General features: G+C 54.7%; 9 protein-coding genes across 9 annotated transcripts; 7 read left to right on the top strand and 2 right to left on the bottom strand.

The window, feature by feature from the left end:
* Positions 1-996: 996 nt before the first annotated feature.
* Positions 997-1,874, top strand: PG985_011132 (uncharacterized protein; the record flags this gene model as incomplete). The annotated part of the gene is made up of 3 exons (XM_066830899.1): positions 997-1,135; positions 1,206-1,534; positions 1,629-1,874. The coding sequence occupies 3 exons, from the start codon at positions 997-999 to the stop codon at positions 1,872-1,874; spliced, it is 714 nt and encodes a 237-aa protein (XP_066681581.1).
* Positions 1,875-3,299: 1,425 nt separating this feature from the next.
* Positions 3,300-5,782, bottom strand: PG985_011133 (PFU-domain-containing protein; the record flags this gene model as incomplete). The annotated part of the gene is made up of 3 exons (XM_066830900.1): positions 3,300-4,087; positions 4,142-5,633; positions 5,735-5,782. 3 exons carry the CDS (start codon positions 5,780-5,782, stop codon positions 3,300-3,302), a joined length of 2,328 nt encoding a protein of 775 aa, XP_066681582.1.
* Positions 5,783-7,129: 1,347 nt separating this feature from the next.
* Positions 7,130-8,594, top strand: PG985_011134 (uncharacterized protein; the record flags this gene model as incomplete). Its single annotated transcript, XM_066830901.1, has 4 exons — positions 7,130-7,256; positions 7,321-8,085; positions 8,137-8,289; positions 8,419-8,594. 4 exons carry the CDS (start codon positions 7,130-7,132, stop codon positions 8,592-8,594), a joined length of 1,221 nt encoding a protein of 406 aa, XP_066681583.1.
* A 1,974-nt stretch (positions 8,595-10,568) lies between these two features.
* PG985_011135 (uncharacterized protein) lies at positions 10,569-11,634 on the top strand (the record flags this gene model as incomplete). The annotated part of the gene is made up of 2 exons (XM_066830902.1): positions 10,569-10,816; positions 10,875-11,634. The coding sequence occupies 2 exons, from the start codon at positions 10,569-10,571 to the stop codon at positions 11,632-11,634; spliced, it is 1,008 nt and encodes a 335-aa protein (XP_066681584.1).
* A 958-nt stretch (positions 11,635-12,592) lies between these two features.
* PG985_011136 (uncharacterized protein) lies at positions 12,593-14,192 on the top strand (the record flags this gene model as incomplete). Its single annotated transcript, XM_066830903.1, has 5 exons — positions 12,593-12,810; positions 12,864-12,968; positions 13,027-13,092; positions 13,169-13,489; positions 13,553-14,192. 5 exons carry the CDS (start codon positions 12,593-12,595, stop codon positions 14,190-14,192), a joined length of 1,350 nt encoding a protein of 449 aa, XP_066681585.1.
* A 607-nt stretch (positions 14,193-14,799) lies between these two features.
* PG985_011137 (uncharacterized protein) lies at positions 14,800-16,760 on the top strand (the record flags this gene model as incomplete). Its single annotated transcript, XM_066830904.1, has 2 exons — positions 14,800-15,414; positions 15,492-16,760. The coding sequence occupies 2 exons, from the start codon at positions 14,800-14,802 to the stop codon at positions 16,758-16,760; spliced, it is 1,884 nt and encodes a 627-aa protein (XP_066681586.1).
* Positions 16,761-17,538: 778 nt separating this feature from the next.
* Positions 17,539-19,263, top strand: PG985_011138 (benzoate 4-monooxygenase cytochrome P450; the record flags this gene model as incomplete). The annotated part of the gene is made up of 2 exons (XM_066830905.1): positions 17,539-17,613; positions 17,680-19,263. 2 exons carry the CDS (start codon positions 17,539-17,541, stop codon positions 19,261-19,263), a joined length of 1,659 nt encoding a protein of 552 aa, XP_066681587.1.
* Positions 19,264-19,494: 231 nt separating this feature from the next.
* PG985_011139 (uncharacterized protein) lies at positions 19,495-20,552 on the bottom strand (the record flags this gene model as incomplete). Its single annotated transcript, XM_066830906.1, has 2 exons — positions 19,495-20,402; positions 20,459-20,552. The coding sequence occupies 2 exons, from the start codon at positions 20,550-20,552 to the stop codon at positions 19,495-19,497; spliced, it is 1,002 nt and encodes a 333-aa protein (XP_066681588.1).
* Positions 20,553-22,072: 1,520 nt separating this feature from the next.
* PG985_011140 (uncharacterized protein) lies at positions 22,073-22,447 on the top strand (the record flags this gene model as incomplete). Its single annotated transcript, XM_066830907.1, has 1 exon — positions 22,073-22,447. One exon carries the CDS (start codon positions 22,073-22,075, stop codon positions 22,445-22,447), a length of 375 nt encoding a protein of 124 aa, XP_066681589.1.
* Between the last annotated feature and the right edge of the window lie 461 nt (positions 22,448-22,908).

Below are 22,908 nucleotides of genomic sequence, written 5' to 3' on the forward strand. Positions count from 1 at the left end.
CCGCCTTGGAGGTGGCCAAAAATAGCCCCCATACCTTCGAGTGTGGGCACGCACGCCGCAACCCTGCGCTGACCCGACCCCCAGATGGCGGGATGGGATTGGTAGGCACGGCTCGCAAGCGTTGCTTCTCGGCGCTTATGTCTGCCTCGTCCCACCGCACAATGGCACACAATCAGCCCGTCCTTGCCACTCACAGCTCGCAGTCGAGCTCTCCAGGCCAGCCCCCCATGCAACGCTTATTGGCTAGTGCCGTTCTACCACCCAGCCAACCAGCGCTCTCAGCACCTCACCTCAGCGCGTCGCTTGGCTCTGGTAAGCGCCTGCTATTGGTTCCACCGATCAACGACAGGGGAAGGCCCCATCGACTGCCACTCTCTGCAGTTCGACCAGGCTTTTTCACTGGCTGCTCGAGGGGTCGAAATGCCGCTTGCCCTTGCTCATCCCTGTCATTGTTCGGACCCTATCGGGCGGGGCCATGTCCAATCCCGTCCAGTCCTCGCAGCCCTGGGATATTGGGGATGCAGGTTGCTTCTCACGGGAAAATTGCCCATGTAGATTGGCCATGCATGTCAGCACCGGTTGGTTGGTCGCGAGCTCTTGGGGCCAAACTTGCCTCGCTTTAATATGTTCTTGACGGGCTGTGTTCCCTCTCCCGGCCTCGTCCCAGTCAGACCTTACTTCTTCCTCCATATTTCTTATACGCAAAACTTCACGGTGGCCTAGCTCCCTATCTTTAATATACAGCTCCAATAGAACGGTGCCAACCAGCTTCCAAGGCTTGATTGACTGTCTTCACGACAACGCTTCTTGCTTTTGCTTCCACATCTGTTCAAGGGACATCTCTCAGAGATCTTTGAGGGACAAGAACTGCCGAGTTCACAGCAATAGCTCTTGACGACTGCGCAACACAACAGTTGCGCCCAGGCTTACAGCCACCCGTATCAACTTATATACGACCGTCTATAAAGTCGCTATCGCGACACCACACATCACAAAATGCAGGGCTCAGTACTTACGACACTACTCCTGTCAACATTGGCAGCGGCGCATGTCATTGTCACATACCCGGGATGGAGAGGCAACAACCTGATTGAGAACGACACGTTCCCGTTCGGCATGCAATGGATGTATCCTTGTAAGTATAGCTCCGAGATGCGCTCGCTGCAGCCGACAATAGCTAATTATTTCTTCTCCCCTCTTTCCAGGCGGCGGCATGGGCACCTCGCGCAACCGAACCTTCTGGCCGACGCTCGGCGGCGCCCTCGCCTTCCAGCCCGGCTGGTTCCAGGGCCACGACAAGTCCACCATCTACGTGAACCTGGGCTTCGGCACCGACGGGCCCGACAACGGGCCCAAGAACATGTCCTTCGCCATGGTGCCGCCCTTCGGCCTGCTCGGCCCCTCCAAGGGGCCCTACCCGGGCACCGTCTGCCTGCCCCAGGTCCCGCTCCCCGCCAACACCGTCATGAACCCCGGCGACAACGCGACGATCCAGGTCGTCGAGCTGGCCCAGCACGGCGCCGCGCTCTACTCGGTAAGTTTGATCGAATCCGAAACCCGCAGCGATTCCGGACGTCTGCTTCTCCTGCCTTCTTCTTCTTCGGTGTACTAACACGTCCTTGTAATAGTGTGTTGATATCACCTTCGCCGCCCCCGGCGACCCGCGCATCGGTCACGTCAACGAGACCAACTGCTTCAACAGCACCGACCTCGGCTTCACCGACATCTACACCATCACGACCAAGGAGGTGGGCGCCATCGTCAACGCGACGACGACGAGCGCCGCGGCCATTGTCCGGTCGATACGGGCGAGCAGCGGTGCCTGGATGGGCTACGTGCCCATGGTGCTCGGGGCGTTCTGGCTCCTCGTCTAGAGTGTTGGTTGGATAGCCAGCCCTGCGAGACGGGCCGGCCAGCCAATATTTTCTTTTTTCTCATTATATACCAACCACAAATCTATACTCCTTCGAGGGAGGAAGCTATGTACATTCTGTGGCATCTGCAGCGGCGTTCCGGATCGATACCGTGGGTTATTTTGGGTGGTTATTTCGAGTGTCGGTTTCGTGTTCTAGGGGTTACAGTACTGACCCAGAAACGACCAAGACTACCATCGTTTAAAAGAATTTCAAATCAAAGAAGCAATGGCTTCAAACAGTACACAATTGTCCGATCAATGTTGTATCGTGAATTATAGAGTGAGTTCTCACGTAGTCTGCAATTCGTACCAAACCAACTTGATGGGAATCCATTGCCCGAGAGTTATTAGCTAGACCATCTCAATCGCCACAACTCAGTATGTAGCCATACTACTGCAATCCCGAAGCCCTTCTCATCGCATCCCGAGTAGAGTATCACCACCCTCGCCCCAGATCCAGCGACCCCTTTTCGGTGACTGTCCCTCTCTTCTAACCCGGCAAGCTCCTGCGAGAATAAACCGGCCAAGTCTCTTCTGGGAATCAGAACTTCAACTGGATATCTTATCATTACAGCAGTTCTCGTTTATTCCACTGTCGCAATCTGGAGTAAACGGAATGATTAAGTCTGGCAGTGGAGGTTTATTCCTGCGGTCGCTTGCCCGGCCGTCAATTGCACCGCACCTATCCAAACCCCACAACACCCTCCTCCCGTCTCGACCGACCCAGAAGGCCTCCATTGGCGGTCACAGCAGCCGCCCAAAACCGAGACCGCCACCCATCACCATACTGCAAGCCAACCTCACGCACATCAGACGACTCTCGTTCCTGCAGATGTCAGAAAAGACCCATCCATCCGCAGAAGACGGCCCCCTTAAGCCATACATACCCCGTAGGGCCGGGTGGATGCGGCCAGTAAAAGAGTGCCAGAGAGATGTGGATCCCTTCTGGATCCCTTCTTTACTCAATAAGACGGCATCCCGTTCAACGGGATTGCACTAGATACGGGGCATACAGAAACGACGGCGTCTCAAAAGCAGGCCGCGTGAATAGGCCATCACACTTCTTGAGTATGCTTCTACACCCATCCCTAAACTGAAGGTGCCGGTATATTCGTCTCACCTTCCGGAATCTGTAGACACGATCCGTTCTTATTCGCCTAGTGATGTAAACCGATAATATCAAAGTGGAATGTCATGTGAAGTTGGTGTTTTGAACTATGGGGGCGTAAGCGTTCTATTATTGAGGAACTAACTACATAGGCTATTTGGGGGCCGATTACGCAGCTCCACGTCTCATGAGCGCCGTTAATTCGTATACCTCATACTCCCTCAAGCGAAATCGATCGTGACATCTGCTTCAGAAACACAGTCTATATCTCGCTGCTCACTGAAACATGATGATGCACTCGGCCGCCGCATCCTTCACTCTGGGGTCAGAGCTGCGGTCCTTCGCCGTAGCCACCGCGCTGCTCAGTCCCTGAGCCTCTTCCTTGCCAACAACCGTGACAAACGTGCCAGCCGCAACAGCAGTACGGAACAGGACTTCTCCGTCTGCCTGCTCTCGCAGAATCTGAGACAGTCCAGCCATGAATCTTTGCTGAACATCCTTGGGCACGTTGCCATCTTTATTGGACGCCATGGCAGCATAGTTCATAACCATGGTGCTAAGGGCCAGAAGCATGTTGCGGTTGTGTGGGCCAATGGCCTGACCCCCCTTGATACCCAATACCCGCTCCATCAAGTCAGCCACGCGGGGAGCTTCCGCAGCGAGAAGCTTACGGCCTTCAGAGGTGACAAACAGATTTGCAACAGTACGGAAAGCCATCATCGCGCAGTTCTCATTCGGCTGGCTGCCAGCCGGGACGCCGTCAAGGGCGGCAGCTCCGGCAATCTCGATTACGCTGCCGAGACCTGGCTTGCTATAAGTAGCAACCAGAGGCGAGCCTGCTGTGCAGCGAAGGAGGTCGAGAGGCGCCAATCGGTCGGCATAGTCCCATTGTGTACACATCATCACGAGGAGATCGATGGCCTCCTCGTTGGTGACAGGTTTGCTAGATTCGAGGGCCTTGCGTAGCGTATCAAGGGAATTCTGAGCTGAAGGATTCAGAGAATAATCTTTCCGCCCGGCGGCTACAAGATTGGAGTTGATGGAGAGTATCTTCTTGAAGATGGCTGATAAACATTAGCGCAAATTGCTTTCCATGAGCTCATCATATGTCCACTTACGTTCATACTTCGCACTTGTGATACCGAGATACTCCTTCTGCGGCAAGTATTTGCCAATGCTGGAAGGAGCACCCTCACCGGGTCGATACCGTGATTCATTGCCCATGGGATCCGGACCGCCGCCGCTGCCCGTGTCCCCAATCGTGGCGCCTTGGGTATTCTGGGTGATGAACTGCGCAACCTGGTCGAGGTAGTTGAGGGAAAGCTCGTTGTCGTTGATGAACTTGGTAGCCGTTTCGTATGGGTTATCTGACAGATTGTAAGGCAGCTTAAGAGAAGGTTGGCCCTCCTCGATGGCCACATCAAACACAAAGTCGTACGTCTTGCCCTGGTACTCAACCTTCCTGCCGGAGCTGGAAGCGGAATCCACCACCGTGCCGACGTTCACCCAGCTTTGGGCACCCATGGACCAAGTGTGTGCAGTGATTGACCCATTGGCCTCCCGAATCATCTGGACTTGGCCCTCTTTGGTGCCCGATCTCGACTGCAGGAATTCTGGTCCTGGAAGCTTCTCCTTGTTGATGTCACCCATCTGTTGTTGTGGTATAGATGATGTCTTGACGGCCTCCTCGAACATCTGGGCCACCTCGGCGCCGGCCACGCGGTCAGCGCTTCTCGTAAACACACGCGCGATGCCGTCGCTTGTGCCTGTCACAATATCGCCACTCTCGGGGCATACCGCAACCGTCCAAACGGAAATGGCCGGGTGCGTGATGGTTTGTATGCAATCGAATCCGCTCCACACTCGAGCAGTTCGGTCCTCGGCAGCGCTTACGATCTCTCCAGTCGGTAAAGTGGCTAGGCGGTATACGAAGCTGTCGTGACCACGCAGCTCGCCCACCTGTTGGCCGCTCAGCTTCCATAGTCGGATGATGCCGTCATTGTGGGAGCTGGCGATTTCGGCTCCGCTGGGGTGACCGGACGGCACTTGGCATAAGCCGCGCACGACGTCGGGCGTGACAATCGTGGAACGAGGAGCGGTTTGGCCTCCTGTTGCTTGCCGCAAGTCGTAGAGTCGAATGATCTTGTCAGCGCATGCCGTCACCACCATGGCTTCGCTCAGCGCCAACACATCCCAGACCGCACCCTCGTGTCCGCTTAGTGTCATTTCAGACTCCCACTTCTTGGTGCTCCAGACACGGGCAGTGTGATCCCAGCTTCCAGAAACGATGTACTCGCCATTAGGTGCAGCACCTAGGGAGCAGACATTGTTCGCGTGGCCGGGAAGCAGACGCTCGGCGTTGTCTGACAAGGTGGCTGTGGGCTTCCGGACATCTAAGCAGGGATCCTTACCGCCGGAAACAACCAGGCCTTCGGGGTACTCTGATGAGGGTGGGACGAAGGTAACCGAGTTGACATATTCGTGTATCTGGTTTGCGATCGTGGGCTCGAAGGAGGGAGGATTCGTGGAGGAGCGTCGCCATGCCCTGACAGTGTGGTCTCTTGAGGCCGAAAGTACTAGATCGGGCGAAGGAAACACCAAGTCACGAACCTAGACAAACCCAAGTATTAGCGGACAATCTGCGAACGAGACCTGATTCTGGGATCCGAGGCAACTCGGTGTGACAACTACACGAAAAAGGGCAAACTTACATCGCTTTCGTGGCCAACGAGCTGTGCGGACAACTTGAAGTCGGCCATGGTTGTTTGATGGAAGCTGGTGAGAGAGAGCTCTTTCTCAACGGCAGCTTGGTGCAGTTTGGCGGGGTTAACTGCTGCCGCTTTGGACTGACGTAGGTAGGTATTGGCGATCTAAGTCAAGCAAGGATATGAAGATAAACAACTGTGACGGACGTCAAGATACGAAAGATGATTTAGCCTACTTGAGGCATTAAGAGGATTTATTGAATGGAGTGTATTGAAGACAGTCAAAAGGTTGGCTGCGACTATTGTCTGTTACGGGAATGAACCGATGCCTGGTCACCAGCAGAAGCACGTCGAACACTGAATGATCAATCGCCCAAGCACTGACAGCATCGATGCTAGGTGGTCTCAATGCTCAACGCTCAGCGTAAGATCCCAGCTCCCTGTCAATTCATCATTCCAGCTCCAGCGGGACCCAGTCAAACCATTAGTAATTTTGGCGGGGAACCACTGATGACATCGGATCGGCCTTTAGAGAGCCCGCGAACCGGTGCATTTTTCCAAAGTGAGCTCGGTGAAGCGACATCCGAGGCCTGAGGCCTGTTGAATGCTACAAAAGAGCCCCGCGATCCACGGTGAGTCTCGGTCGGCCAGATAAGCGTAGCACGTAGCTGCCCCTCAAGCCCCTAAACCCCCCTAATGAAGTAAGGTTGGATGGTTTCACTAGAACCAGAAAATGGGAAAGTGCAATCCTACCGTAAAATAGGGATCGTGGCAACCAAGGCTCTGGTCAACTATTTCCACTTCTGCTGTTTCAGGGTCCAGCCTCGCCAACTCCTTGACTCTATCTGCAATTTTTGGACCGTGACTCGCCCGGCCATTTTCCTCTTCATCTTCCCAATTCCCGTCAACGCAAACTGGCCTCATCCCCCCATTTGTGTGTTCTTGGAACCAGCAGACTGTTTATGCCCCAATTTTGACGAACCTCTCTTTTTTTGACGACGACCACGACTATTTCTCTTGCACGAAAAGATACCATCCAGAACTTACACCACATCGCATTCTATCGATCCCACAACCGCCGCGATTCTCAGCTCGCCGCTTTATTCGTCGCCCAAACTCGAGCAGTATTCTTGTCTTCCCCTCGTGGTGAACAGAGGCTGCATCGACTGCACCGACTGCAACTTGCTAGACCAACGTCACCTTGACTATTGCTCGAAACCCTGGTTCGAGAAAAGGACGATCCGACCCAACTTCGATCTCAACCACGACTCCCAATTACCACAATAATATTTGCGCAACGATTGTGTCGCTTGTACCATAGATCGGTCGAATCGAGTAACACCACTATAACACCAAGACCCCCGTATAGATCCAACCCCTGCTCGCGCATACAAACACGCAATGGCAACCGACACACCAAGACAGTGCGTCCCTTTGACCTGCCACGGTCACTCGCGACCTGTGCCGCATATTAGCTTCTCAACCTTGACCAAGGAGGGCACCTACTATATGATTTCAGCTTGCAAAGGTATGGCCTCGACTTAGCTTCTTCGTATAGCACTGCCGGTAGCTGATCGACTATAATTGAACAGATGGTAATCCGATGTTGCGCGACGGCCTCACTGGTGACTGGATCGGCACATTCATCGGCCACAAGGGCGCTGTCTGGCAGGCGAGACTGAGTCACGATGCCTCCGTCGCAGCAACCGCCTCTGCCGATTTCACCGCCAAGGTTTGGGACACCTATTCGGGAGAGTGCCTCTGGACTCTTCAGCACGACCATATCGTTCGCGCCGTCGCATATCCCCCCGACAATTCGGACCTGATTGCAACCGGCGGCATGGAGAAGAAGCTGCGCATCTTTGATCTTACCGAGTCCCCGAAGCCCACCAACGGTGCCGATGCCACTTCCAAGACCATTTCCACCAGCAACGCTTTCGAAATTGGAGCTGGCATCCACACCGCATCCATCAAGTTCATTGTTTGGACTCAGGATCCCAACATCCTGGTCACTGCCTCTGGTAACACTTTGCGCTGGTTCGACCTGCCCAGCCGCAGCGTGATCAAGCAAGAGGCTCTGGACGGTGAAATCGGTTCGTGCGAGTTCTTCGCCCCCGCGCCTGAGATCCGCGAGGAATCCGATATTGGTGGGGGTCTCCCGGTACTGGGTGTTGCAGCTGGCAAGTCGGTCTACTTCTGGGGTGGATATCGTGCCATGGATGAGCTCAAGCGACAGAAGATGGACTATACTGTGGCCAGCGTCGCTATAGACACCAAGGACCGGAAGTTTATCGTTGGAGAGGATATCCCCGCTACTTGGGCTCGAGTTTACCGATGGGAAGACGGTAGCGAGTTTGGTGAGTAGCAAGATGTCTTCATCCGGAAGATATATGCTAACTGTTCTCTAGATATCCACAAAGGTCACCACGGTCCTGTCTGGTCGATTGCGTATGCGCCTGACAACAAACTTTATGCCACGGGCTCTGAGGATGGTACCATCAAATTGTGGAAGAACTGCGAGGGCCCCTACGGTCTATGGAGACAGAACGGCGCCACTGATGGTGCGAAGACCGCCGAATAGGATGGCCGGGCTTCGCTTCACAACTTTACGACGCCTAACAGCATCAGTGAAGAGGGTTTTGTTTTCGTTGACCACCCCTTGAAAGGTTCAGCGAGTGATAAACTCACAGAATCGCTGCCTTCGCCGATCAGCGAGATGGAGGGGCATCTGGATGATCAGAAGGAAAACCAGAAGGCTCCAGAACATATCAAGAAGGTATTCCAGATGGCAAAGCAGAAGATGGCGGACCCCACCTGGGCGGTAGTGGCATCTGGGTTGAAGAATACGGCCAAAAATGGCAAGTAATCGTTCGACGGGATTCCCAATGTGCATGTATGAGGTGGATTATGGACACTGGTCGGCGATGCTGGCGAGTACCTTAGCTCGGCGACAACCAGTCGTATCATGGTTAGAGCATTATCCTACAGCGACTTTAGGTATCTAGCATTCGAGGTGCCATTAGCGATTCTGCGCACCTTTGCGACAGCAATTAGTGCACATATGTGCCCAACAAAAAATGAAAACATATTCAACCGTCACTACCGATTGAGCGCTCGTTGTTTGTTCCTTTCGAGATGATATGGTTGTCAACGGTGCATTGGCCTAGGGTGATACGTGAATACCAGGAATCATGCTTGGGAACCTTTGTTCAGCAGGCCCTGAAGCCAGATCAGGATTTGATAGTCTTACTCAACGCCGTGTCATGCGAGCTTAATTGAAATGATGGCTTCCTGAAGCAGTGTTATAGGAGCTGGATCTCACATATGCGACTGATGTAACGTCTGGTCGCTGTGTGTTATTGCATCCAGATCAGGTGGGACGAGAACTCTTTCAATTGCCTCCAGGTCAAGACTGACGAAGTCCGCATGTTTGGTCAGACAGAAAGTAACGGGTATTTAGGTAGAGCGCCAGATCTCTCGGAATACCTAGCTATCTGGACTAATACGTAGTCATGAGATATGAGGTTGGAGATGTATCTTGTGCAGTATTCCAGGATGAGTTGTGGTCAGGTTAGCAACCATACTGCGACATGGGCAGTGTTGGTGGTATGACAGCAAAACAACATCATATGTGAATGGACAATTTTACCTAAGTTGATCATACCTCTGGCTATTGATTTCCATCTTAAAGAGACACTGGCTTTGGTGATGAGTAACACCATCATGGTGCTGTCTTTAGGGGTTCGCATATGAAGTCCGGTGGCCTCGCCAATGAGCGAGTACACATAAGAAAGGAAATCGCATATCATGAGCCACTGGGTGGGTCGCGATGAGTTACGAGTTCTGGTGAATGCCTTTTGAACTCCATCCCCCCTATTTGGCATTGGTTGTCCTCATACATACGTCCATCATAGCCAAACGCCGGATACCAGGTGTTGGACCATCCGACTTCGAACAACAGCAATTTGCATGAGCTCTGCCAAGTTTGAGCCTTTCCTAAACTACCCAAGAGGAATGACATATGAAAATTGCTTCGACCTTTAATTCCCAAGAACCAACGTTCAATACTGCCAAACATACCGCAAGAAAAAGCATTATCCGTCCAACTCGGCGATCCAAACGACAACTAGCCACCCAACAATACACAGAAACCTCAATGAAATTTCGTTCCAAATATATAAGAAATATTCTTCGCCTTACATTCTTTTCAAAAGCGTCTTCCTGTGAAGGAGTTACGCACATCTACGAAAGCACCAAAGCGAGGTCATCGTTCATTCCTCGCGATTTCAACATTCTGCACTAGATGGTCAGGACCGCGTGTTTTCTCCGGGCGTCAAAGCTGCAAGCAAGTCTCTACTTTTCTGCAGCACTTGATCATCCAAGTGGACGTGATTTCACTTACTTTCGCCAAATACGAACCTCATCCTGCACCTTCGTCTTGATAATATAACTCTTGGCATGAAGCTCTTTCCCCTCGAAACGCCGTCATCGCACCCTCAATAAGCATGCACAGTTTCACACCAGTCACCTTCTACCATTAATCAACAAGTCCCAACTTCCTTCCGCCGGAATAATCGTGGACAGTTGTACCAATTGGTTGTTCACCACTGACCTAACTGGTGCCTACCTATGGTGGATTTGTTCCTTCCCTCCACCACAAATATACTTGGTACGTCGCTGTTACTCTAAAGTCCTGGCTTCCCCATCCACTGTCAACATAGTTCCTTCCGCTTGATTACTCCCAATCACCATGTCTTCCCCCATTTATCCCACTCGCCACCAGAGCATTGATCCCTCATGTTTCTACATCACTCCCTCTCCCTATCTTGACGTCGAGACAATGTGGCACAATCGACGCCAGAAACTGCCCGAGGAGTATTCCACCAACCCCAACACCATCCGAGCCCGCAGACGCAAGGCTCGCCTCAGTCCCTTTTCCAAGGAGGTCGAGCAGGCGAAGGCCTCGGACTCCAAGGCTGTCACTCGGGCCTGGAAGCAGCACGCGGATACTGATACGTACAAGATGTCCTCTGAAGACGAGCGGAAATCCATTCTCGAGAACGTAGAGAAGGAAGTGATGGATCGTCGGTTCGTTTATATTTCATCCTGTCTTTCGGATCCATGAATCTAACTATTCAAGTGACAGACGCCAGAAGGGACTCGACGCCGACACCAAGATCGGACGATTCATGAATCGTATGCACAGCAACGGACCCAGCCCTGTCGACCCATCTCTCAACGGCATTCACTCTCCTCCCACCCCAATGCAGCCAATCGCCCACATGCACGCGGGCACTAACCGCTACGCCACCCCCGGTTCCGTCATGCCGTACGCCGTACCCAGCGTCGAGGGCCGAGCTGCCACCGAAGCTCCTTTTGCACAGCAACCACTGGGTCCGCCTCCTCCACGTCACATCCACCCCTCTGGTCTCGGCTTCTACCACTACTCCCCCCATGAGCAAGAGGCGTCTCCCTACGGTAATATGCAGGCTGAGCTGGCCCAGGATGCCGCCAAGAGCGCCAACATGGCCAAGCAGATTGCCAACCTGGAGAAGCTCGTCAAGGGCCTGAGTGACGACCTTGCCGTAGCCAAATCGACCATCCGCGCCCAGGAGGATCGCATGGAGGATATGGCCAACCGTATGAAGGCATTCGACAGCGCCGTCGGCGGACTTGGCAAGGCCGAGGGCGAGTTCAACGCGCAGAACTACAAGGTCGATCGTGCCGTTCGTGGCATCTTCGAGATGGTCGACGTGGCTGCCAGAATCGCCAAGGATATGAAGCGAGTGGACAGAAACGGTGATTCCAATGGAATAATCAAGGGTGATCCGGTGGATATCGACGGTGATGCCGTTGATGCCAGTGGTTCAGAAGTGGGAAGTGGAGAGAGCGAGATGGCCGACTAAGTTTATTACGTTTACTTTTACATATCTTCGGTTGTCACATCAGATTTGGCGGGTCAACAACACCTGTTTTGCGATTGCGATGACATTTTAATACACATCCAGGGGCGCGAAGTATTTGGGGGTTTGCGGTTGAATTAGCGTGGGATATTATCACAGTTCAATTCCGAATTCATTTTTGACAACCTCATCTGATCTGCTGCTGCTAGCTGGTTAGCTGCCGGCTTGGCACGTGGGTGTAGCGTGGGCGCCTACTGGCTTTGCCAATTCCCAGATCCACAGAGCGGGCTGAGATTGCGGCTCCCACTTCTTGCCGGATCTGCGGCTTCTGTTGACCTGCCGTTCAGGGCAAAGCTTGGCTGCAATCGCATGCTTCTCGCAGGGTACCCCCTCAGCACTACTAGACCAGGAAGGTGCCCGAATGCAACTACAGATGCAATGCAGTCGGGTTCTTGGGATGACAGGCAGATTTCTGTACGGCCTGCCTTCAGTGGTTAGCGTACCCAGCTGGAGGGCTAGCTAGCAGACCAGGACATGGCAACTTCGCGCGGGCAACCCGACCACTGAAAGGCAAGCTCGTCGGCATGTGTAGCATCCGGCATGGAAAGCCTCCCGCGGAGCGAAATGGGGCGCCACCTACTGAAAGCTGCGCTCATGCAGCGAACGGCGGCCTTTTCCACGAGGCTCTGGTTTCTGTCAGGCTTTCTCACCAGGCATATCCCCGCCAGTGTAACGAACCCGTTCGAGGGGGCGAGTCCCAACACCACGTGCTGTAGAGCCTGCACCACCGCGTATTCGGATCAATCAATCGCTTTTGGGGAAAATATGACGCTGATCATTTGGGTCTTGTTTTGCGACGGGCTGTTTTTGCTTATAACTAGCACCCCCCCTTTCTAGGTTCTCTGCCAGAGACTTCCTTCTTACTCCAGCTCGCTAAGGACATTGCTGTGCCCAAGACACCATGCTCACCCGTTCGCTCGCTGCCCTCACGGCTGCCGCTGGTTTCGCGGCGGCGGCGCCCAATGTTGAATTGCATCAGCTCAATGACAGCTGGAAGTCCAAGATCAAGAACGTCGTCGTCCTGGTCGAGGAGAACCGCTCGTTCGACACTTTCTGTGGCGGTTTGACCTATAACCCCAGGATTGACGGTCTCTTGCATCATAACTATTGCAATTCCATGTAAGTACCTCGAATGCGCCTCCCTTTGAACTCGAGCTGATTGCGAGTCTTAGGAATGCATCGGACCCCAATCAGCATGCTGATGTTTGCGCCGAACCCCTGGCTGCGGATGTTGCCAAGGACGACCCGAATCACAGCATCAGCGGTGTCAACATGCAGTGTAAGTGTTTCTTGGGCTCCTTTTCATGGATTATACTCACATATCCAAGTATTCAGCACCTGGCACCCGGATGAGCAGCTCGTTAGCGGCGCGCCCGACTGGAAGTACGAGAATATGAGAGGGTAAGTCTGGTTCCAAGCAGATATCGTCGCAAGACGATTGACGGTGCCGTCCAGTAAACTGACAGCTCCACCCCAGCTTCGTTACCGAGCAATCCGTGGCATACAAGACTGAGGACAAGGCTCGGGCAGCTGAGGCCATCAATTACTACACTCCGGAGCACATCCCTGTCTTCAACGCCATTGCAGAGAACTTCGTGCTCTTCGACCGCTGGTTCTGCTCCGTGCCGGGGCCGACCAACCCCAACCGCGCTTACCTCACGTCGGGCACCAGCCACGGCCACGGTCGCAACGACGACGCCTTTGGCGAGTACGGTCTGCCCCAGAAGAGCATCTTCGAGCAGCTGTCCGAGAAGAACATCTCGTGGATCAACTACCAGAACAGCACCACTGCTCCCGGGTAAGTAACGAAGCCTTCCTCTACGTCCAAGTTGCTGGTACCCATGCTGACACCTTCGCGCAGCCAGGGCTTCCTGCCCGACGCCGACTTCTACGAGTGGACGGCCCGTAGCGGCGCCAACGTGACCAACGTCCAGCCCCTGCAGCAGTTCTACGCCGACGCCGCCGCCGGCACGCTGCCCCAGTTCACCTACATCAACCCGGAGTGCTGCTCGTACCAGTCGTACCACCCGCCGTCGCCCATCAACCTGGGCGAGCAGTTCATCAAGGGCATCTACGAGGCCGTGCGCAACTCGCCGCAGTGGGACGACACCCTCTTCGTGCTGACCTTTGACGAACACGGCGGCTTCGGCGACCACGTCCCGCCGCCCGTCGGCGTGCCCGACGGCGGGGACGGCTTGCAGTACACGGAGAAGGCGGCCGACAGGAAGAACATTACGTTTGGGTTCAATCGGTTGGGGCCGCGGGTGCCTACTATTTTGATCTCGCCTTGGGTCGCCAAGGGCGAGGTCGAGAAGAAGGGGGCTAATAATGGGGGCGAGTATACGCATACCAGTATCTTGGGTTTCCTGTCGGAGCTCTGGGGGCTCGAGAAGCTGACGCCGCGCGTGGAGTGGAGCGCGACGTTTGAGCACTTGATCTTGCCGTCTCGGCGAGCCGATGAGGATTCACCGCGGAGGCTGCCGGATCCTGTCGTTTGGTAAAAAGACCTTTAAGTGCGATTCAGGGACTGTACTGGGGGGACAGATATCAAGTGCCAGTCAGGGCCAATGTACGGAACTCTCTGAAAGGGGGAGCTTTGGAGAAAGTTGTGTAGTGCCCTACCGTGCCCCCCAATTGAACTTATTCGAATAATACTTGGCAATACCAATTTTCATTTTTGTTGATTCGCTATTGAGAGTTTGCCAAGTCGTACTCGCGATAGTAGATGGGTTGGCCAGAAACATGTTGAATACGATCTCTACCTAGTGGTTTGCTGCTGTGGGTTTGTAGGCTCGCTCAGCTACCCCTTTTGGGCCAGCTTAGCGGGCGTACCCACTAACAGTGAACCCAGCCGCAAAATGCTTGGCACACGCATCGATGGGTCGATGGCGGCAATTGTGACACCATGCTAAAATCTCGTGTATAAAATTCGAAGTATAGATCTACATCAGTTGAATTCCTTTTCCTTTTCATACAATCCGATGGTTTCAATCGTGCATTTCTTCTTTCCCCCCCCCCTCGCGTCGGACTTCCCTGGATATATTCGAAACCTCCCAACATAGGATCGGCAGCAGGCAAGTCAGTGCCAAAAACTGCTTATAGGTGGAGATGGAAGACGACGGGGACAATGGCGATTTCTATCGGCCTCTGAGCATCGAGAACGCCGAGTTTCGCCTGCTCCTCGTGCAGGCCGGCGCCGGCGACGAGCCGGTCAAGTGCCAGCTCGTGCACGCCCCCCTGAAAGACGGAACGAACCGGCCCCCTTACGAGACGGTCTCATACTGTTGGGGCGACCAGATTGGGACGGGGGCCATCTTCTTGGACGGTCTGGAGATGGTGGTACCCCTCAGCGCCGCGGTAGCGCTGAAGCGCCTTCGGAAGCCAAAGGAAGACCGCACGCTCTGGATCGACGCCATCTGCATCAACCAGTCCGACGTCGACGAGCGCCGGCGCCAGGTCGCGCTTATGGGAACGATATACTCCAATACGGCACAGAACCTCATTTGGCTTGGTGAGGGGGACGAGGAGGCGACGGGGTACTGCTTGGCTGTGCTCGACGCTGTATATCGCCACGCGAAAAGCGAGACGAATGAGGTCGGTACCGGCTTCGATGAGATTACGTGCAAGACGCTGCCGAGCAAGCCGAACAGTGGGCTTGGGGCTCCACTTCTCAAGCATCACCTGGTCACATTCTTCTCAAGTCCCTGGTTTGAGAGGGTTTGGGTAAGCAAACATATAAGTAATATCTCAAGAGGTATATCTAAGGATTCAAGGCTAATCCTGAGATTTGTGTCCTATAGGTTATACTGGAAGCTCTGCTGGCACCGAGGAGCATGGTTCATGTAGGCTCTTCCGAGATGGACTTTGAGAGACTCCTGCTGGGTGCAACATGGCTTGCACAACTACCAAGTACAATGAACTTCGATCGCCTCGACAACCAAGTCGGACTTCTCAATTTCCAAAAGATGTACGACCTGAGCCGCAGGACAGAGAAAGACGGCAGATGCATGGATATCATTCTCGACAAGCTTGTCACATTCAAGACCACAGACCCTCGAGACTACCTATATGGTATACTCGGCCTCTATCAACACATAGCCGGGCTTGAGGATCCATTACCGGCGCTCCTGACGCCCGACTACACTAAGCCCGTGGCTGCTGTCATGCGCGACACCAGCCGCTACATCCTTGATCAAAGCCTGAACCTGGACTTTCTGCGGTACCTGCGGCACCGTGACGAGACTGCATATGAGCAGACGGGGGTCCCGTCTTGGACGGTTCCTTGGCACCTGAGGGGCAATCTCGAGTGCGAAAAGGGCAGATCCAGAAACCTGGCGCATAACTTGTACTCGGCCGACAACGCCGTCGGCAAACGGGAACATGCCATTACGGCAGCTACGCTTACCTACGACCCCAACGTGATGGTTCTCACAGGAGTGATAGCCGACAAGGTCAAGGACACGTCATGTATCATCGACAGCGGAAAGCCCAAGCAGTTCACGGAGCTCTTGGAAGCGGAGGATTCTCCCATACGCCTCGATAAGATCCGTGCGGACCCCGAGGCTTTCGGCTTCGCGCTCATTGCCGAGGCAACCGCGGCGTCGGAACGGCCCACGACCGATTACGCGCGGACGAGCGTTCTGGAATGGGCCGACTTCGTCGTCAAACACAAAAAGCGACCCCACGATCTTGGCAAGAAACTCAACGGGACCCAGGAGAATCCATACACCCAGCCGCCCGTAGGCGAAGAGAAGGCGGAGTTCACCGAAGAAGAGTGGCATGCGCTAGTGGACTACGACCAAGCCGTCCATTGCGCGACGCAGGACCGGCGGATCTTCTTGACCGAGGCCAGGAGGATCGGGATTGGGCCGCGGGACATGAAGGCGGGCGACGTGGTGGCGGTGCTGTATGGGTGCCGGTGGCCCGTCGTCTTGCGGCCGCGGGGCGACGTGGATGTGGACGGGTACGAGTTGATCGAGGTGTGCTACGTGCATGGGCTCATGGACGGCGAGGCGGTGCAGAGGCATGTGACTAACGGCGATGATGATGTGGTTTTTCATATCAAGTAAAGAAGATATGATGGTAGGCCCCTGCGGGAATAAACTGGTCAAGTCTCCCCAAGAACAAGCAGTTTTACAGAATATCATTACATCAGTAATCGTTAATTCCACTGTTGTAATCTGTAGTAAGTGGAATAGTCAAGACGGTTTGTTCCTGTGGCCGCTTGATGGTTGGATAGATGTTGGGGCTAGAAATTAAGGGGTAATTACCCAAAGCACACGAGGTAGTAATTACGACGACTCTGGTACTTGGCATGCCAAGACTTGGGGATGCCGTAGAGCGTTCCACGTATTGGTGCATACACGAAAGCCGCTTCTTTGTATTAGTCCGACATTGTGGAGCTCGGTAATGCATTTGTTGATCTAATTTCACCGAGCTGATTCCAGCAAAGATGAGGTCAGATGCCTTTTTGACCAGATAGCCTATCTGGGGTTGGGAGGGATGCGTGCTGACGTGAAGTAGAACCATGCTGTTGGTTCCGTATGCATCTTGGCATAGATCATGCAATGTTCATTGGCTTCCGCGATGATCCACCCTGGGTACCCCAGGGATGTTGGATCAGAGGTGCGTTGGTGGCAGGACACTGACCCCGCATACAACCCAACAATCTTTCTTGTGGCTTATAAGTAGGAATTCACAGTACTTGTTACTGCATATGTGGGAAAATTTTCTGATTTCGAGCGTACGGTCTCTTGCGGTATCTAGCAGACTTCAAAGTAGGTAATTACTTACCTATACACCGACAAGGCCAACCCCCATACTGCTCCCAGAACCAAATCAGGTATCATGCTGAACCTACCTCAAGATGGCTCATATGCCTTACATTGGGCACCAGCCGTGGCCCTACTGTCTTTAGCACTTGTAAGTATCCCTATCATCCGCCGCGGAATCAAGTATGAATCCCCAACTAACACACCCAACCTCTAGATCGTCGGGCGGCTCATCTACAACCTCTATCTGCACCCCCTCTCCCACATCCCCGGCCCCTTCTGGGCCCGCGCCAGCTGCGTCCCCAACTGGCTGCACGCCCGGAGCGGGAAGCGGCACATCTGGCTGTGGCGGCAGTTTGAGCGCCACGGCAACCGGATCCGCGTGACGCCCGGCACGGTCCTGTTCCGCGACCCGGCCGCCTACCCGGAAATCTACGGCACCAAGGCCAACGTGCGGCGCAGCCACTTCTACACGGCCTTCAAGCGGGCCAAGGGCGAGGACAACACGCTCAATTCCATCGACGTCGCCGAGCACGCGTACCGGCGGAGGGTGCTGCAGACTTGCTTCACGGAGAGGTCGGTGCGGGCGGCGTCGGGGTTCATAGTCAAGCATGTTGACCGGTGGAACGAGATCTTGGCTTTGTCGACAGAAGAGAACGACAGTAGCAGGGATTCGGAAAAGGGGTGGTCTGCGCCCATCGACATGTCGGAGAGCATCGACACCCTCGTCTTCGACATTATGGGCGACCTCGCCTTCGGGCGCTCCTTCGATATCAAGGAGCCCGGCGGCGACAATCCGCTCAAGGTCATCCCTCATACCATCGCACAGTACATGCAGTTCTACTACCCGCTCTGCCGCTCGCCGTTCCTGCACCTACTCATCTGGCTCAAGCCCCGCGGGCTCGATCGGCTATTCCTGATGATCACCCCGCCAGCCGTCCTGCAGTACAACGACTTCGTATACAAGAGCGTCTCGAACCGGACCAAGCTGCACCGCGAACAGGCGGAGAAGCCCGAGGGGCACCCGAAAGATCAGCGGATGGATATGTTCCACTTCCTCTGCGAAGCCCGCGACCCCGACACCGGCCGCATCGCCTACGACGAGAACAACCTGCGCGCCGAGTCCAGCCTCCTGATCGTAGCCGGGTCCGACACCACCTCGACCGCCCTGTCGGGCATCTTCTTCTACCTCACGGGCGACCCGCCCCGCCTCGCCAAGCTGACGGCCGAGATCCGCACCACCTTCGACTCCGCCGACGACATCGTCCACGGGCCCAAGCTGCTCGGCTGCCGCTACCTCGCCGCCTGCATCGATGAAGGCATGCGACTCGCCCCTCCGGGACCCAGCGAGCTGCCGCGCGAGGTCCTGCCCGGGGGCCTGACGGTCCGGGGCGAGTACTACCCGCCGGGCACCATCGTCGGCACGGTGCCCTGGGCCGACTCGCGCAACGAGGCCGTCTACGACGGGGACGCGACCGTGTTTCGGCCGGAGCGGTGGATCGTGGACGAGGAATCTGGAGTGACGGCGGATTCGGTCGCGCGGCGAAGGGCCAATTTCCACCCCTTTACGACGGGGCCGCTGAACTGTGTGGGGAAGAATCTGGCGATGACGGAGATTATGATTACGGTGGCGCGGACGCTGCATCGGTTGGATATTCGGCGGGCGCCGGGGTCGACTATGGGTGGGGGGAGGGCGGAGTTTGGTTGGGGGGCTACTGATGAGAAGCAGTTGCAGTTGGTGGATGCTTATATTGCGCTGCGTCGGGGACCTGAGGTGCAGTTCAGGAGAAGGGCTTCTTGAGACTGAGGGACAAGAGTTTGTAGCATATAAGGCGAGCAGTGTTCAATGGCCAGAGCATGACGGTTGGTAAACATGATGACTTGTAGTGAGATGTTTTCGAATACTATTGGTAAGTCAAGTGATGTGAAGCAGTGAAAGGACGCATACGTTCCTTCATTCACTTGAGTGCATGCTACATTGCTAAAGTTCAGATGGCCTTGATCACTTGTGAAATCTAAGCTAGATCGGATGTTACAACTTTGTCGATGTGATACCTTTGTCCTTCTTGGACTTCCTACCGGCCTCCAAGACCAACAGCACCTGTCGCGACGTGCACACAATTTCCTCATCCTCATTAAGCACAATAAGATCCGTATCCATCCTCCCGTCCAGCAACATCTTGGTCGCCGTGCGCATAAACACGAACCGCAGCCCCGCGGCCGGCAGCCACCGCTTGAACTCGACGTCCAGCGCGACCGTCTGGTTGAACGTCGCCGCCCGCGCGGCCTCGGCGAGCGAGTTGGTCAGCGGCGCCGGCATGCCCGGGTGCTCGTCGGCCCACTGCCTGGCCTTCTCCTGGAAGGCGTGCGCGTCGTACAGCCCGCCGTTCCGGAGCAGGGTGTCGGACATGCTGGGGATGAGGTCCGTCAGGAAGGCGAGGGTCGTGCTGTCGATGCGCTCGGCTGGGTTGGCGAAGCCGTTCCATGCGTCGCATATGCCGTCGACGGGGTTGCCCTCTCGTGGATCGAGGACGAGGATCCGGCCCGTGAAGGGGATCACTTCGCCGGAGTAGATGGCGGGTATCCAGTTGGGGTCTGGCTCATGTCTCAGGACGCGCGCGAAGTCGGGTTTGGGCAGCGGCGCCGGGAGCGGGGTCCAGGCGGTGGGAACGGTGGGGCCAAGGGGGCGGTCGAAGTTCGTCGAGGTCGCGAGGGCGAGGGCTTTAAGCTCACCCTTCTGTCTTAGTTCGACTTGGAACGTGCTCGCGACCGCGCCGGTCTTTAGGGGCTGCACGGTGATGGTGCTGTCGCAGCGCTCGCAGGCCCGGAGGAACTCGACGTGCAGGTTCAGGATGTCGGGCTGGTTTAGCGCAGGCTGGTTGCGGAGGTGGGTCTCGGCGGCATGGTGGATGATGGCGACGACGCAACCGCCGTGGAAAGCTGCGACTTGTCAGTGACTGGAGCTGGGTCTGGGTCTGGGAAATGTAAGTACGTACTGTTGCCAACTGTCCAGTCCTTGTGCCACGACGCACAGTAGGTATTGTGTGCTGATGGCCGGAGATCAATCTGTTCTCTGAGAATGCCCGTCATACTGGACGAAAACGGATAAAGGGGCTGGTGGCCAGTCTGTACTCAAGAAGAAGGGCGATGGTCCGCGTCGCTAGTTGTGAGAAACGGCATGGGTGTAGGGCATGACGGTCGCAGCAATGCATGCATTTGTACTTCAGTTCCATTGAAACTGCCTTGCATGATGCAACCAACACCGCAGGAGGGGTTGTCAACAGTTAATTGCATTGCCGAGGTAGACAGGAGGAATTGACGGTCCTGGGACGCAAGGGATGACTACCTACGTGGGTCGCTACATGGAATCATTCCTCTGGCAATCTTGACCCGACACGCTGGATGCGACATGTTCGACCTTGGCGTATGGCTGATGGGAGGCGTTGGGTCAGCCCTAAGCCCCAGTAAAAATGGATGTGCATCATGTCGCGGATCTACCCGCAAGACGACGACGAAGCTATGAGACATTCGACCAGCGAAAGTGAAGATGGCGTATATGCTTGGTTAACGGGCTGTTCGCAATGTGGGGAAGCCCGACCTGATGACTGCTCTAATGAATATGGTATCAAAAGAGATGAATCAGGTATATCGTACGCTAATGTCAATCCGGCGAAAACACTCAACATCCCAGTCGCAGGAGCTAGCGCACAAAAAGGCTCTGGTTTGCGGGCTTTGCTGACCAAATAAAAGATCGAGTCGATGTGATAGGTGGCGTCTTTCATGTAAAGATGCAGAAAGTCTCTAGCTTTCTCGCTCAGCTTCGGGGTAACAACAAGACAGGGAAAGAGCAGTTCAGAAATGAGCGTTATCCTGGTCTTTAGTGAGGATTACAGATGACAAGAAGCGACGCAGTGGCACGGGTAAAGTAACAGGACACTAAAACCAGTTCAGTCGGGGATGTAGTTGACTTTATTCCTAATGCCTAGCGCCCGTACGTGCTCCCAGCTGCTGTGCTGTGCTCGTCGTGCAAAGGGATCACCGGACTCTGTCTTCCTCCTCCATCCTCTCCGACCTGGTACCTAAAACGTGGACACATTACCTACATTCACTTATCTGACTGCTAAAGTCGCCGTCATTTTCTCTACCTGTCATTTCTAAATCCACATTCATTCTCTTAGAGCCCTCGTGGTCCATCTTTCAATGCGCAGCTGAAAAGGAAAGGGCTGTCAAGCCGCCACTCAGCTGTTACTTCACACCCTTGTGCCTTCCTTCCACCTTTGCACATCGGAATTACGCGTCCGTGGTCGTCGCACAAGAAGGGGGGCTTAGCAGTGCCACAAGCTGACGGGTGAAACGCCCGCGAACGGGAAGCAAAAGGCTCCTTGCAGCCAGGAAGGAACGCTCCAACGAACAAACAAAGTGTCCACATTCCACGCTCAAAAGCTTGTGCACTTCTTTCACCCGATATAGAAACAGGCACCAAGCGCCAACAAGACCTCCATTCAACACTCTTTTCTCTCCCATCAATATGCGCGCCTAGCTAGCGTCTTCCACTGTGGCACCTCTCCAGCCGTCAAACTCAAACCAGCGCCCATCGACCTCAGCCCAGCATGTGGCTTCTTCCCAAACTATTGTCTGTGCTGTGCTACTCCGTGGTCGGCATGGCGGCCCCGACATTCCCCGAAATCGGCTGGTGGTATTCGCGATGCTCTTCGCCGTCACAGGTGGAGGCTTCGATGAATAAGCAGAACTGGCTGCCATCTGCCGTCTGCCTGCACGGAACCTGCTGTTCCAACAAGGCCGAGGGACCGCTCTGCAGCTACGAAGCATGCGCACTCGCCGAGGAGGAAATGAGAGAAAAGGAAGCGGCCAAAGCGATATCGCTGAACCGGCGAGACGATGGAGGTTGGCCCAAACCAGCGGTGCGACGTTCGCCTTTGGCATATGAGGAACCGAACTTGAGATTGTATGGCTGGGCAGGATGAGTACCAGGCTACAGTGTTCGCAATTGGCAGGTAGGATACCCTTTCTTGTCCTCTTATGTGATTATGTTCACCAGAACCAGATCATTGATTTCAAGGCAGTCGAGAAAGCTGGCGGATGACCTGTATTCTTAAGGATACACATGCTCATTCCCCGTGTACCTGAAAGCGATGAGGATGGTGATAAAGGGATTAGATGATTATAGAGAACACAGAGATCTTGTCACCTGCGAGTTCATCAATCCCGGAGAGGTGTATTTTCTATCTGCAGCTTGCAAAGTGGCGATCAAATCGAGTGTGTGACGAAAAAGATTAATATATGGCGATAGCATCAAGAAGCTGTACACCCGCTGTGCCTGAGGGTCCTTGAACCTACCTTGTCTTGTAAGCAGCTCTGCACCACAGACCTGATGGCTCATCTGCTTTTGATCGGTACTTCAGGCTTGGCGGCGTCGATAAGCGCC

The sequence above is a fragment of the Apiospora marii genome (genome assembly GCF_038362585.1).
Source record: "Apiospora marii strain CBS 49790 chromosome Unknown utg000007l_segment0_segment0, whole genome shotgun sequence".
Lineage (NCBI taxonomy): Eukaryota > Fungi > Ascomycota > Sordariomycetes > Amphisphaeriales > Apiosporaceae > Apiospora > Apiospora marii.